This window comes from Cebidichthys violaceus, unplaced genomic scaffold, assembly GCF_023349555.1.
Source record: "Cebidichthys violaceus isolate CVI_PGR_0920_01 unplaced genomic scaffold, fCebVio1.0.p SCAF_81, whole genome shotgun sequence".
Taxonomy (NCBI): Eukaryota; Metazoa; Chordata; class Actinopteri; order Perciformes; family Stichaeidae; genus Cebidichthys; species Cebidichthys violaceus.
Window position 1 is genome coordinate 755837 of NW_027176966.1, and position 14635 is coordinate 770471.

The following is a 14635-nucleotide window of genomic DNA, read 5'->3' on the forward strand; positions in this document are numbered from 1 at the left end:
AATTAGCTTATTCTTAACTGTGCGTTTACAAATCATTGCAGATCTTTAATGTTGCGTTTAGTTTGAGAGTGACGTACTGAATGCAACTGGTAGATTAAACTTAAAAATGCATCAGCTGTTAATCTGCTCATCTATTTATTTGTGGATGTGATTTTTAAGCTTTAAGGTTGTTTTGATTAAAAAGTGGACTTTTACACGGTTTGTTCTGGTTATCATGATCGTATATTTGGGTCATTATTGGCCTAAAGTCAGAACATCCATCAATTTGGGTTGATCTCATCGATCTCATCTTACAGCTGGACTCCAACCTATTTGACAGCCTACTTCAGAATATTGAACCATGAATGATGGAAAACACCATTGACCCGAAGGTCAGAGGTAATGTTGATATCGACTTCCACTTCAATGAGTAACTCTCATCAGATTCCGCTACGATATATTTCATTTCAACTTGAGCACTTGCCCTTTGGCTTTTCATAAATGAATCTCTGTACTCGGAATGCAAATCAAGCATTCGCTCATACAAGTCCAAATAAAGTAATACGTCCGCTCGAAACGATGACTTTTGAACCCCTTTAATGACAACATACAAGCATCACATGTCAGATGGCTCAAAGGCCGAGAGGAGTACGACAGATGGGGAAGTGTTTTGGGCAGAACCAGCAATCGGCTCACGGGCACGCTTTACTGGGGGGGCGGCAGGGCCTTGGTACTGTCCGTCACCTGCTGGAAGAACTTCTCCATGACGTCGGTCAGAGCCTTGACCTGGCCGTAGAAGTTGTCGCTCAGAGGCTTGACCTGAGTGTTGAAGTTTTCCATTATGGGCCTGATGTGCTCCTCGACGTTGCTGACTAAGGGCTTGACCTGCTCCTGCAGCTTGGTGGCCTCGGCCATCACCTTGTCAACCAGAGGCTGGATCTGGGACCTGCCGTTCTCCGCGTAAGTCCTGCGGGGGAGGGAGAGGGAGCAACGCTCTTCCGTCAATCACAGCTGCCGACTCTGCCTTGTATTCATTTGTTGTTTATTTGAATCTGAATAAAGAAAAATTAACTGAAACTGCCTGAAAATGTGTTGGTGTGACTCTAAAGGAAAAAAATTTCAGAATCGTGATGTATAACTGTCCTGGTTTTAGGTCACGATAATGTGAGTTAATCTAAAAAAAACAACACATTTACTATCCAAAGAGGTGGTAAGCCTTCATGTTTTACATGAATCTAACTTTTTCATTTTGACAATTAACAGAAAAGTGACATTTGTTGTTTTTCGAGCCAGTTTTTCCTCAGGTGTTGAATTTCTCCATTACATGAGATTTCCTACATGTTCAAAATAAAATAAATAAACTTCGACAGTGAGTATTGATGTATTAAGTTTGCAGAGGGAAGATTAGCCCGTCTGGAACTTCCATATGACATTTGACCATATTGTTTTAAGAGCAACTAAGCTGCCATACAGTCAGGTTAACGCGTAATCCTGGCCATTTCAAATCTACGTTTTATGCTCAAAGCATTTCCTTGAACACCCTATCCAGCCTGTCGCTCACACAGAGGGGAACAGGGATTTTAAATTCCTAGATCCCCACAATTACAAGCACAGCAAAGTCAGAGTTACTGCATCTTGACCAAAAGACGGAACAACATCATTGTGTTCATGAGACGCTGAATGCAGTGCAGCGAGTTGTTTAAAATGTAAAAGAAGTGTAGTTGCTGTACTTACTGGGCAGTGTTGGTCATCTCCAGAGCCTTGACCTTCTCCACCATGTCCTGGGTTGCGCTGGTGATGCTGGCCGACATGTCCTTGATGAGCTTGGTCATCTGGGACACGTTAATCTGTGCGTCACGCTTCACCAGTGACCCGGCCTCAGTGCCTGTGAACGACACGTTGACTCGTCTTCATCCACTTCATTTGATTCAAACTTGCACAGTGCAGGGCCTGAAGACGGTCACGAGTATGAAAAGTAATGCCTCCCATTCATCAGATTGTAGGGTGGGCCTGCTCAAAACCCTTTTGGATTTGGTTGATTTTTCAAACGTTGACATGGTGCATGGTCAGCTGTAGGGTTCAGACAGGTCTAACCTTTTATAACAAATGCTTATGGCATACAGTTAAAACTTGTCAAAGAGGAAACGTTTTGATGTGCAGAAAATGAAGAAAAATAATTCTATATATTTCATAGTCTATGCCTGATCTTATAAATACATTACGCATATGAAATACTGCCTTTTTTTTTTTTTTTTAAATGAGGGAAAATATGTCTTACCATGGGCAACAGCCAGCACAACGACAAGAGCGGCAATGATGGAGAATTTCATGGCTGCAGATGAGCAAGAGCAAACTGGAGAAAAGTCAAGAGGTTATTCAGATGACACTGAAAGCTGCAGAGATTACAATACAATGGTGACACACTGTAGCAAAGCAGTTACAAGCGCAATAAATACATTAAAAGTAGTGAAATGTGTTTTCCTCAAACATATGAACGACACATTTCTGTCTGCAGCCAGACAGAGGATCGGAAACACCGAGGGAAAGCAACCCAGCCAGAGACGTACCTTGAATCCTGGGGTTCTGGGACTTAACTGTGCCTTCTGCCGGAGACACTGAGGCTCTTATAGCTCCGGGATGAGCTCATCACGGCTAATCACAATGTAATCAAAAAGTGCAGATGAGTACAATCTGGGAATTGGCTGAACCTTGATGCTCAATAGCTGCCACAAGGAAGAATACGAAGTCCACTGTGTGTGTGTGTGTGTGTGTGTGTGTGTGTGTGTGTGTGTGTGTGTGTGTGTGTGTGTGTGAGTGAAAAAGAGAAAGAGAGAGAGAGAGAGAGAATTGCTGCATTGTGACGTTGTTTCATCACTTTATTTCTAAGCAGTTTTATGCTACTTTACACTTTACTGGTTACTTTGAAGATCCAGGTTTTACATACAGAACTTGAAATATGTTATTTTATTATTGTTCTAAATTAAACTGCCCAGTAACAAATAAATAAAAATGAGCTTCTTTTTTTTCCCCAACCAGCTACAGCTGAAAGTGCTGCGTACACATTAAAGCATCGGCAATAACGACCCAGTGGTTAAATATAGTGTTTGGATCCTTAATAAGTACATTTAGCTGCTTATTGTAAAATTGTGAGAATAGGACTTTTACTTGTAGTGAAGTCTTTTTTTTTTTTTCCCTTGAGATATTTCCACTTTTACGTAATTAAAAGATCTGATACTTCTTCCACAACTGCACAGGTATTAACACTTTCTGTTACTGATATATAAAAGATATACCAAAATACATATTACATTTTTCACTCATGCTTTTTTCCCTTTCCTGTGTGAGTTCTTTCCTTTTTAATAATATTAATACATTACACAGTGTGTCATTTAAGAGCCCTGTTTTGTTGTTTTTTGATGACGGCAGGGGTTCACTCACACCTTGTTATCTAGGACACAGAGGGGCAGTTGATGGGACGGAGTTACTCAGTTGTGCTGACTGAGCCTTGGACACTTAATCCCATCAGCGGTTGCTCCATGCTGTATGCAAAAGAAGCTACAGCAGTGTGAGGAGCTCCTGATAACCTCACCACAGCAGATACAGCAGGAGACACGGCGGCTCCCATGTGCATCACATCATTTGGTTTACTTCTGTATTTCATTTGCAATTCTTTGAGGAGATAAAACATATTCTGTGCTGTTCCTTAACCCATTTGTTTTTGTACCTCTTGATAGAACACTACAGTCCTTTTTTTTGGGGGGGGGGGGGGACAATGAGGTACAGTAAAGACCGTCTCAGAAGACTTCACAGGAACATTATGCTAACAAAAATGTTAATTATGTTGTGTTTCCAGTGCTTTCGTGTCTGCGTGTGCAGTCACTGTTAGTGCTCCGCGTGCCGTCTTGGATTACGTCTTTCAAAGCGTAACGAACAGTGGAAATGTCGGCGCGACAGCTTCAGATATAACGTGCTTCCTGGATTCATACAATGGGCAGTTCATTCAGAATGAATATTCATTAAAAGAGACTTTTCAAAAACAACAATCAAATTGCACATTTGCACTGCTTGGTGGCTGCATGTCCGATCGTTGGTGTCACTGTACTACACGGTTTTAATGCTTGCATGCTAGTTTAACGTCCATAAGACTAAAGTTCAGGTCAGCTACTATCTGTCCTGAGCATGCATTCACTTTAGACCAGTAATAGAACTGTTGTGTGCTATTGTAACACATGTGTGCATCTAAATACAATACTTGACACAGTGTATAGACCTTATAAGACACTACACAGAGTTCACTTCAGTTAGACATAAGTGAACCCACCGCGTGACACGTGTTACATGGTCCATGTGCTCAAGAGAGCTCTTAAACTCAACGCCAAACCATTGTCTCTCTATCTGACCACTGATGCGCTTTTCCTTCATTCATCTATCGATCCATCTTTTTAATATTTAGCGGTTTTAGATTTAGAGTTCTAGATGGCAACAGAGGCAAGCGGCCCCCTGGTCCTTTTCACCTCTAAGCTCCGAGGATTCCTCTGGTAAAGCTTTGAGATGAAGTCGCTTTGACGTTCGCCACTAGACGGCAACATTGTGAGAGCAGTCTTTTGAAGTGGCTAAGTGGAAAGTGAGCCCTGCCACACTGTGTTGAAACTAAATCTGACCCACTTAAATGTGACCTTAAGTGGATGTTTCTTCCTAGAGGCCGCCGGCGTCCTCAGACTTTATTGTCTTTCAGAGGCTGAAGAAGGCTCAGTTTAGAGTGAAGTCAAATATTTAACTAGAACACCTCAGGAATCCGTTGGGACCAGCAGTTTGGGGGGGGGGGGGGGGGGGGGCATGCTTTTTGTTTGCCTATGGTACTATAAATGTACTAAAAATGGCATTTATGCATATTTCTAAACTAAAAAGTCTTGGAATTGCATAAATTGGGTCTGACAGGAAAGCTGAGTCCCCATAGAGACCATTTCACTGTATAGCAAGACTATTGTTTTTAAAAAGTTGACCTCACTGTATAAAACGACGTGTCGTGACCTCTTGGATAATCACATCCTCATGAAACTTTACAATCACAAACCAGAGACCTGTAGCTTTCAGAGGACGTGTGGCTTTCCCATAGATGATGAAAATAAGGGGGTTTCTCAAGCAATCAACGAAATGCGCCACTTTTTCTGTTAATCTCCACTGCACCATGATCCAACTCACCACCAGATGGGGATCAAATGACATGTCCTCTCTTCATGAGCGTCCGCAACGTGCAGCCTCAGTCTGCGTGGGTGCATGAGAGCCCTCTGCTGGTCATCAATAAACAGCAAAATAAAGCAAAACTGTGGTTTGGCATGGGCTTTTAGCAGTGGTGGAAGAAGTATTCAGGTATTTTACTTAAGTAAAAGTAGGCTTCTAATACCACCGTAGAAATATTTTGTCATAGGTAAAAATTGTGAAGACAATATTAATATGACTTGTAATATTTGCTGTGCAACTATGTAATTATATGTCAGTAGGCTATGGCCAGTAATCAGGAGAATGACTTACATTTTAAAAAAGGTACTCAATGCAGACACATGTCCTGTGATATATTATTATATATCATAGCATTGGATTATTATTACTCATGCATAATGTAAAAGCAGATTTCACCGTTGAGGTGGAGCTAGTGTTTAACTATTTTGCATAGGACTGTATTAACTAAAGTTTATCTTTATTATGGATTAATTGATGAATATGTTATGAGTAAAATCGACTCAAATTACTTAAATGATTATCAAGCTTGTGGTCTATTCACAGTCTTTGGTTTGTACAGATACGACATTGATGGACCCTCTGCTTGTGTGTGTGTGTGTGTGTGTGTGTGTGTGTGTGTGTGTGTGTGTGTGTGTGTGTGTGTGTGTGTGTGTGTGTGTGTGTGTGTGTGTGTGTGTGTGTCCTTTGCATATTTCTAGACATGTGTGGCTCATGCTCATGAGGCTGACAACCCAGATCCTGCAAGACAAAGAAGAACCAGGGTCACCTAATGGAGGGATCGTCACAAGATGTATATCTGCAGACTTATTGAATGATTAAACATAATTATTAAAACAAAATTAAAGTAAGTTAATGTCCAAGTTTGCAAAAAAAACAAAACAAAAATTCACTTCATCCGAAGCTGGCCACTCCCCATACCAGTTGGTGGCGGTAATGCGCATATGAGTTGTTTGCCAGGCGCCAATAAACACCAGAGAAGAAGAAGTAAGCCGGCAACATCCGCCGACCTGCTCTCGTACCGTACGTACGTTGCGTCGATCAGCCGCGTACACAAGCGAGACATACTGGCATCATGGCGGACGTGTTGGATCTTCACGAAGCGGGAGGAGAGGACTTTCCTATGGATGAGGATGGTGATGGTAATACTAATACGTAAACCCACAGGTAGCAAGTGCCCCACGACTCCGGCGTTCAAACGATGTGTAGATTTGAAGGTCTACATTAACGTTTGCCGTTGATCTGTAAAAGCTACTGCGTGGTAGCAGGCCTGAGAAATGCTAACAGGCTAACTTTTAGCTAACAACGCACTGGTGGTTCATTCAAAGCCCTTTACGTAAGATAGGTAGGCCGTGGTTATAGGAAGCTATTAAACGTTAGCTCCCGTTTACAAAACTAGTATCTTTTAATGTATTTCCCTGGATTAAGGGCGTGGTTTGCATACTTGAAGCTATAACACACGTAGCCTATTGTTAGCCGCCGTTAGCACGCTAGTTCAGTCTGTTCTACAGCGTTAGCTAACAGCTAAGTAACGTTAAGAAGCACTAATAATCCACAGTAGTTAAGATAACACTACTTTAGTGTCAATTTTGTTTTTGTTACACCAGCGTTGACCGCAGAAACCCCGCCCACAGTTTAGTTTAATAAAAGCAATAACGTGTGATTGTTGTGAAACTTGCAAACTAAAGTATGTACCGTTAACGTTGGTAGTGTGCATTGGTTGTTATTTATTCAACTGTTATTCCTCAGAGAGCATCCACAAGCTGAAGGAGAAAGCCAAGAAGAGGAAAGGACGAGGCTTTGGCTCAGGTGAGTTACCAACTGCTTTAGTTTGTTTCTATCATCTCTGTAATGTTCTGCTAGTCAGCGGTGTTTAATATCTTTTGTGTGTTGCTGTTTCCAGAGGAAGGAGCCAGGTCCAGAATCAAAGAGGACTATGATACTGTGGAGCAGGACGGGGACGAGCCAGGCCCCCAGAGATGTGAGTGTTGCAGTTTGTATTGAAAATCTAATTCAGTTTAAATTTAATGCAAATGGGAGTGTAGGCTCCACAACCAGCTAGACTTCCTTTATTCAGCAGCAAAATCCAGACTAGAACGGTTTTTGATTATTCTCAAAATAGCTTTTGGGAATAAAGTGCAGCTCTGCGATTCTATCGTCGGACCCCTGACAGACCCTTTCTCGTCTTTGTCTTGCTGCAGCTGTGGAGGGCTGGATCCTGTTTGTGACCGGTGTGCACGAAGAGGCCACAGAGGAAGACATCCATGACAAGTTCTCAGAGTTTGGAGAAATCAAGAACCTGCATCTCAACCTGGACCGCAGAACGGGCTACCTCAAGGTGAGCCGGATCTCCACGCAACATGTGTTCACATTGAGTTGATGCACACCTGTTACTGTTCATTTAGTATTGTTTATTGACACAACCTGGAGGCCGCTTGCTTGCTTTAATAGGTGACTAGTGTTACGTTTTACTTGTACAATATAATCTGTATTTAAAGGACACATCACCTTGTTTGTCAAACAATCTGTGCTAGTTAGTTAACCTGCTAGTTAATATATTTTAAGATGGTTTAATTACATTTTGGTAGCAAGATTTGATCTATTTTTTCAAGAGTGCCCTGCAACTGTTTGCGATGGGTCTCTTCTTCTCCTCTTGCGCTGTGCACAGGGAGGAGGATAATAAGGAGTTAATAATACACAAACAGTTTGCATTCTTGTAAATAGGTACTGATTGATAAATAGTTTTATATAAATAAATGCATAGTGATAGATTATACATAGTTGACGCTCTATAATAGGTCGACATACACCGTATGGGATAATATTTTTCTCTGTGTGAACATACAATTAAGTTTTCCATCAAAGAAAAGTTACACAAATGTTTGTTTATGCTGCCAATTACAGTAAAAAAATTAAAAAAGAAAATCAGAATCCCCAAAAAAAATCAAAATAGGAATTGTCCAAGAAAATCGGTCCATCTCTCCTAAATGAGTTGTTTTTATTTAGTATTGTGTGTGTGCTTGTTTGGGGGGGTATTAGCATTTACACTACAAAAGATACGAGGTCTAACGCGTCCAGACGGAGTGATGGATCACAAGGCTTCTCGGTTTGTCGTTTACACTTCTATTCAGCGCTGTCCACTAGTGATCAACCGGCCGAAGACGGATTTTAAAACAAAGCCTCAACAGGCTGTGACAGAAGCTCTACATGTCATGTTGACTCGGAGTGTAACAACTGCGAGGGCATTTCAAACAGCATATTTCCTAATAGATTATGGAAGTTCTTTACATTGACAAACGTTTTCATTTTTCTTGACTGAGTCTTCATTTGTTGTGTTTACAAAACCAGACTCCTCCTTTGTAAAGCAGATATTTGTTTATCTATACAAGTAAACCGTGTTGTCACGGCTTCTTGCTAATGGCGGTTTGTAAACAAATTCCATTTGTGGTATTTTAGTTAACTATAAGTCTCATTTTAGCACATGGTGGAACTGGAAAAGATACCGACGTGCCAAGAAAGACCAAATTGAAGTTATCAGAAGTAGACTTATAAGTTGTTTTATTGCTGTTCAGCACTCTTCAACTTTCCTCCGAGCCACAAGGTGGCAGCATTGTATTAAATATGAAATAAGAAGTACATTTGCCCCCGAAACATCCCATCTCGGTGAGTACAGAGACTGTTTATCACAGGCTGTTTGAATATTGAAATGCTTTAGAGACGTAACATGTACAGTCGGTAGCTGAGCTTTTGTTTCCTCGGTGATCTCACACTTTCTGCAGGGCCGGTATGATAATCAGCCCGAAGAGTGATCAGGACACCTTATTTTGTGCCGCGTTGTACATTTCAATTTGTAAAATGCTTCCGAATTCCCGAGCAGTGATGCCATGAATGTCCCATAACTCCCATGCTGTCCCAATGACTGTTCCCAGGGATATGCACTGGTGGAGTATGAGACCTACAAAGAGGCCCAGGCAGCCATGGAGGGCCTCAATGCTCAGGACATGATGGGTCAGCCCATCAGTGTTGACTGGGGATTTGTCAGAGGGCCCCCCAAGAACAAGAGGAGGTGAGGGTGGTGTGTGTGTGTGTGTGAGTGAGTGAGTGTGTGTGTGTGTGTGCTTTTTTTTTTTTAAATTTACTGCACAATTTTTGTACAAGACAGAGATTTTTGCCCAGCTCATGGTGTTTGCAAAGTTGAAAATGTAGCCATTAAAGCTATCTAGATAAGTGATGCGTGATCTAAATTATTTACAGAATGTAATGTGTGTTGTTGTTTTTTTTTTTATCGTAGAACACAGCACTTGATATATTTATTCAATAACAGAGCTGTGTTTTTTCTTTTCTTTTCACAGGACTGGCGGGCGGAGGCGCAGCAGAAGCCCGGACAGGAGGCGCCGTTGAGTGCAGCAGTTGCCGTTGGCTTGAGGGCGTTTCTGTCACTCTGTCAGGCAGTTCATGATCCTCTCACCTTATCATAAGAAACATGTTTTTTGTACAATATTTTTGACTTGTACGCCATCTTAGTTGTGCAATTTAAAATATTGGGATAAGAAGGTTTTTTTTTTAAAGATTGAATAACAATAATCATTTATTGTAAATTGCTTATGCTGCTTTAACGTGCAAGTGAAGGGTGTCCATGCAGCCCCGTCAGTGAACCTGTGAATTTACTTTCAACATCAACCTATTGTTCTCTAAAAATGTTTCAGTTTTCTCAATGTTGCGTGCATTTTGTTTTGTTTTGTTTTATAATACTTTGGGGGGGAAATTAAACTTTTTTTTTTTTTTTAAAGGTACTTGTGTGCACTGTTTTTATTTAGCTGTGCTAATGACGTAGCGTTTACGTCATCCTAGATGACCTCACCCGTGCAATGGTGCCGGCCCAGCTACTTCATCCACTCCAAAGCACCTGTCACTCTGGGCTGTGAGTGCCACGCTCATAGGCTACTTGGACTAAACCCACTTGCCCTTTATTTTTTTTCTGCAGCCAATTGGCAAGCGAATGCTTTGCACTCTGTCCCTCTCATTTGGTGTTTACTCTATTGGGGGAACATCAGTCACAGACCCCGGGAGAGCCCATTGGTTCTTAGAAATGTCAATGAAATCGACTATTCTCTCCGATTGGATGGATCTTCTCGGAGGGGGGCGGGTTCAAATTCTTCGGTTGACGTTGTTGTTGTAAGTGGTGTAGAAATTACTTTGTCGGTGGTGGTGGTCCTGTTTGGGATTTTTACGCGTTGTTCCACTAATGGAAGATGCTAAAAAGTTAAGAATTGTTTGTCCTGGAAACGTGTACGGTATTCACAAGTTCGTACTTGTTCGGAAACTAAATGGGACGATGACAAAATCCTCTGCGAGGCCGTTGAAGGTAAGCTTGTAAAGAGATACTCTGGCTACTAGCGTTAGCCACCGTTAGCTGCTGATTAGCCAGGCTTGTAGTAGCCACTTGCTACAGCCAAATGTCACGGTTCAGTCTACGGAAAAAATAAATAAACACTCCTTTGCAATGAGAATTCATGCACACGCACGGCAGTTTGATTAAACCGACTAATACGTGAAATCAAAGTTAATACGGGTGAGTGTAAACCGTGCACGAACCCCATGCGTTTGAACGCCTCAAATGCGTTTATGTAAGCATGTGTATTGTTCTCTGATATTTTCTGTCAAAGATCTGTCGTGGCCGTCATGGCAGGCTCAGATTCATCATTTTAGGACAGTAGCATTGATGTCCATCTATTATATATGTGTGTGTGTGTGTGCGTGTGTGTGTGTGTGTGTGTGTGTGTGTACTGAGCAGGTTGACGAGCAGAAGTGGTCGCTGAACACAACGTTAGCTTTTCTTTTTAAGCTGTCGACTTACGTTTATAGCTGTGTGCAGGTTAAACATCTCATTTATTTTGTTTAAAGTTGTGCTGAATGGCAGATCAGTTCTGTAATTTTGCCTGAAGAATTCACTTAAATAGTCATAGCTAGCTTTCTAATAGCTCACAGTCACGATTCAGATTATGCGAGTCTCTGCTTTCATGTATTACGGTGTATGCGTTGATGTGACATTTACTTAATAAAGCATTAGTTTGGGGGCGAAATTGTGGAGTAAAGTCATTTTTCACTAACGGGCAATTCCTAACTTGAACCCCCCCCCCCCCCCAAAAAAAAGACTGGTGTCATGAAGCTAACGTTAAGTGGCTAGCGCGAGCTCGCTTCTTCTCAAAACGCTGCTGCCGGATATGTGTGACTAACTGCTGGTTCATTCGGTTCAGTGCTCCGTGCTCGTTTTTGTTTTTTTTAGAAACCAGGACTTAGGTTATAGTGTATTTTCCCACATCCTTCACGCCGTGAGAGGGTTAGGGTTACACTTTCCGCTGAATTATTCAGGTCTTTCTATGTGTGGGCTCTTTTGTTTGACACCAGGGACACACGGTCAACAAGAAAAGTAGGACATGGGTACAAGTTCCTCACCGGGACTGTTTATGTTGCTAACCATAACCACAGTTAACCATAACCACAGTTAGCCATAAGCTAAGTAGGAATACTCCACTTATATGGTTGATTTAAAGAAGCTAGGCGTTATGTTGTAGGGGAAACGAAATGCATCCAGCCCTCCCACTTGAACTCATTCCTTTCTTACGGCTGTGTTTGAAATGCGACACACACACACACACACACACACACACACACACACACACACACACACACACACACACACACACACACACAGACTGTCAGTTGCAAAGAAGACTGTAGCAGTGATGGAAAGCTAGAGTGAACTCCCAACTCCATGCTAGCCGATAGTCGGCCATGTGTTGCATGCATTATTGTATGGTTCTACAGGTCCAGCATGCACTGTGGCTAGAAGATGAGGAAGATGTTCATACTCTGATGCACCGTGTGTGTGTGTGTGTGTGTGTGTGTGTGTGTGTGTGTGTGTGTGTGTGTGTGTGTGTGTGTGTGTGTGTGTGTGTGTGTCTCGGCCTTCATTATGCAAGTCCTCAACACTTCAAGGAACATATGCATAGAGCACCTCGGGCACGTATTTTAAGTAGGCTTCAGCATCCTTCCTGTTGCAATTCGTACTCCAAACTGACAGGGTGTAAAAGGAAAAATATTAGTGGTAAAAGTTTGCCCCCCCCCGACCCTACTCGACACAGCAAAACCACCATTTATCTGCTTTGTAAGTAATGCGATGGAGAAGACGGGAACCGTTTTGTGAATGCTTGAATGGCTTTATCGGTCAGTGCACAAAACAGCCAGTAGATAAATCCATTCACAACCTGCAGCCAGCGTCACATAACAAGTCAGCGTCTTTAAAAAAAAAAAAAAAAAAAAAGCCCTTTGTTGCACTTTAGTTCTTTTAAAAAAAACAACAACATTTACATCATGTCGATCCAAATGAAAATGTGTGGCTTGCACTTTGCCGAGATCTCCGACACTATTCAAATAAGCCGCGGTCAGCATTTCACAGTCGCCTGAAAATGATCCAGATGAGAAGAGTGGTGAGGATGATGAAATGTTTTCGTACTTATCTTTAATGCTCATAGCGATACGTAGGCGCTTGTGTGATGCCTGAGGGGGGGAAAAAAGGTTTTGTCTTTAGAGCCAACGTCTTGACGTGGCAAAGTTGCTCGACCTGGGGGGCAATGTGGTTATTGACGCACTGATGTGACTCACAGCAAAGTTATATGATTACAGAATGCAGAGTAGAGCGGTGAGTTTATACACAAGCTAGAAAGTTTGTTAAACTTGGTAAACATCTGGAGTAGAGCTTCTCTCTGAAGGTTTTGTGTTACTATCTTAACTCTCTCTCTCTCGTATCCGTAAAATATCTTTTAACATGGATCTTGTTAACTGTTAATGTGCTGGACGGCTGTGGCTGTTGTGACTGCCTTGGTGTGTGTGTGTGTGTGTGTGTGTGTGTGTGTGTGTGTGTGTGTGTGTGTGTGTGTGTGTGTGTGTGTGTATATAGTGTTTCACAGGGGGACTGTGCTGCTTCAGCAGCGCAGAGGGCATGAAAATTTAAATTAGTCTCTCGCTGGGCTCCCCCAAACAGCTGCTCACTAAGTGTGTGTTCGTGTGTGTGTGTGTGTGTGTGTGTGTGTGTGTGTGTGTGTGTGTGTGTGTGTGTGTGTGGGGTGGGCGTGCGCCAGAGATCCAGTGTCGTTTTTCAGTGCCGGGCCCATTCGGCCATGGGGGTATTCCCATGGGATCTCTCAAACACGGTCAGATTAATAAGTAAGTAGACGAGTGCTTCTTCAGGTTAGTAGGACAAACGCATGACGTTTGTGTCAAGTGAACATGTTCCCCTCTCAGCGCAGGCGACAGAGCGAGTCTCAGCCCCTATACTTCTTTTTAGGACACTTGAGACGCTTACGTTATTGACGAGATGAGGAACGGTTGATAGGAGGAACAGCGTGACGAAAGGGAAAACTACCTCCGTCCCCACAGTGCCACAGGGATCAATAGGTGGCTTGTCTCCTAGAGGCCTCTGTGTCCAGACAGCAACTCATAAAACTCTTTTGGAGCCCAGCCCTCCCCCCCCCGGCATGGCTGGTTGCCTTGCCAGTCTTGTGACACAGCAGCCAGCCAGTGCCCAGGGCCGCTTCTGTCAGGGGCGGAGAGACCCAGAACTGAAGGCCCTCTACCTGTGGTGCCTGCAGCTGCTCCACTTTGAGCAACACGTTGTGGATCGTACGCCCACGCCGAACGCTTCGGGATTACTAGGCTAGATAACTCGGCCGTTATCGTGGTGGAAGTGACCGTAAAGTAGGGTGGAGCGGTTATGCGAGGAAAGATGAGCAGCCATAATCCCATATAGGAGGAGACGCCACTCCCACAAGAGGTGCTGTGGTAAGGAGAGCTCGCCGTATCAGTTACTCTATACTCCCTCCTCTCCACATGCAGTGCAGGGTGGAGAGCTGATGTTGACGATTTCGACTCGCCACCTGACAAAACCTCACTGTTTTATCTGTCCCGTGGGAAATTTAGGCTCACACGTACAGCTGTTTGAATACATCAATATTTCATTTTAAAAAGGGCATACATTTTTAACGTGAATGACTTGCCATAGCAAACAGCGCTGCAAAGGGTTAGCATCTTCCGTTTCGTGCCAGCAAGCAGTATTTTTCATTGTCTGTTGTGTGTGTGTGTGTGTGTGTGTGTGTGTGTGTGTGTGTGTGTGTGTGTGTGTCCGTCCGTCCGTCACATCCCTGCTTACGACTGCTGTTGTCGTCTTTCCCCGGTGCTATTTGTCAGCATCGCTGTATACTGTCACAAATACGCAGGCTTGTATTTCTTGCCGTTCTTGATCAGTGCGGGGTGATAACTAGTATCCTGATACGGCAGGATAGTTCTGAGATAACAATGTGTTTTGTCGTTATGAAGTACAATATAAAGTATTGTTGGTTGTTTGGACTTTAAAAAAAAA

The 14635-nt window shown here is 42.8% G+C and overlaps 3 protein-coding genes across 4 annotated transcripts in view; 2 read left to right on the plus strand and 1 right to left on the minus strand.

The window, feature by feature from the left end:
• Positions 1 to 579: 579 nt before the first annotated feature.
• On the minus strand, positions 580 to 2568 carry LOC137866354 (type-4 ice-structuring protein LS-12-like). Its single transcript, XM_068702176.1, has 4 exons — positions 2547 to 2568; positions 2258 to 2332; positions 1714 to 1864; positions 580 to 946 (listed from the first exon to the last, which is right to left on the minus strand). Exons 2-4 carry the CDS (start codon positions 2307 to 2309, stop codon positions 685 to 687), a joined length of 465 nt encoding a protein of 154 aa, XP_068558277.1. The 5' UTR covers positions 2310 to 2332; positions 2547 to 2568; the 3' UTR covers positions 580 to 684.
• Positions 2569 to 6244: 3676 nt separating this feature from the next.
• Positions 6245 to 10010, plus strand: rbm8a (RNA binding motif protein 8A). 2 transcript variants are annotated; one of them, XM_068702145.1, is made up of 6 exons: positions 6245 to 6353; positions 6967 to 7026; positions 7121 to 7198; positions 7419 to 7555; positions 9147 to 9283; positions 9570 to 10010. In XM_068702145.1, exons 1-6 carry the CDS (start codon positions 6293 to 6295, stop codon positions 9616 to 9618), a joined length of 522 nt encoding a protein of 173 aa, XP_068558246.1. In that variant the 5' UTR covers positions 6245 to 6292; the 3' UTR covers positions 9619 to 10010. The 2 variants fall into 2 exon arrangements, with proteins under 2 accessions (XP_068558246.1, XP_068558245.1); XM_068702144.1 differs by having other exon boundaries at positions 6250 to 6359.
• A 93-nt stretch (positions 10011 to 10103) lies between these two features.
• The window catches only part of otud7b (OTU deubiquitinase 7B), a 28246-nt gene continuing 23714 nt past the window's right edge, over positions 10104 to 14635 (plus strand). Inside the window, 1 exon segment of the mRNA XM_068702147.1 lies at positions 10104 to 10582. The gene's annotated coding sequence lies outside the window, so the exon portion shown is untranslated.

Bases quoted from the DNA above. Each gene is read 5' to 3' on its own strand.
- LOC137866354 (XM_068702176.1), bottom strand. From the start codon at position 2,309: ATGAAATTCTCCATCATTGCCGCTCTTGTCGTTGTGCTGGCTGTTGCC. The intron at 1,865-2,257 runs GTAAGACATATT...TGTCGTTCACAG, and splicing joins TGTGCTGGCTGTTGCCCATG to GCACTGAGGCCGGGTCACTG. The intron at 947-1,713 runs GTAAGTACAGCA...CCTCCCCCGCAG, and splicing joins GAGATGACCAACACTGCCCA to GACTTACGCGGAGAACGGCA.
- rbm8a (XM_068702144.1), top strand. From the start codon at position 6,293: ATGGCGGACGTGTTGGATCTTCACGAAGCGGGAGGAGAGGACTTTCCT. The intron at 7,199-7,418 runs GTGAGTGTTGCA...GTCTTGCTGCAG, and splicing joins CGAGCCAGGCCCCCAGAGAT to CTGTGGAGGGCTGGATCCTG. The intron at 7,556-9,146 runs GTGAGCCGGATC...GACTGTTCCCAG, and splicing joins GCAGAACGGGCTACCTCAAG to GGATATGCACTGGTGGAGTA.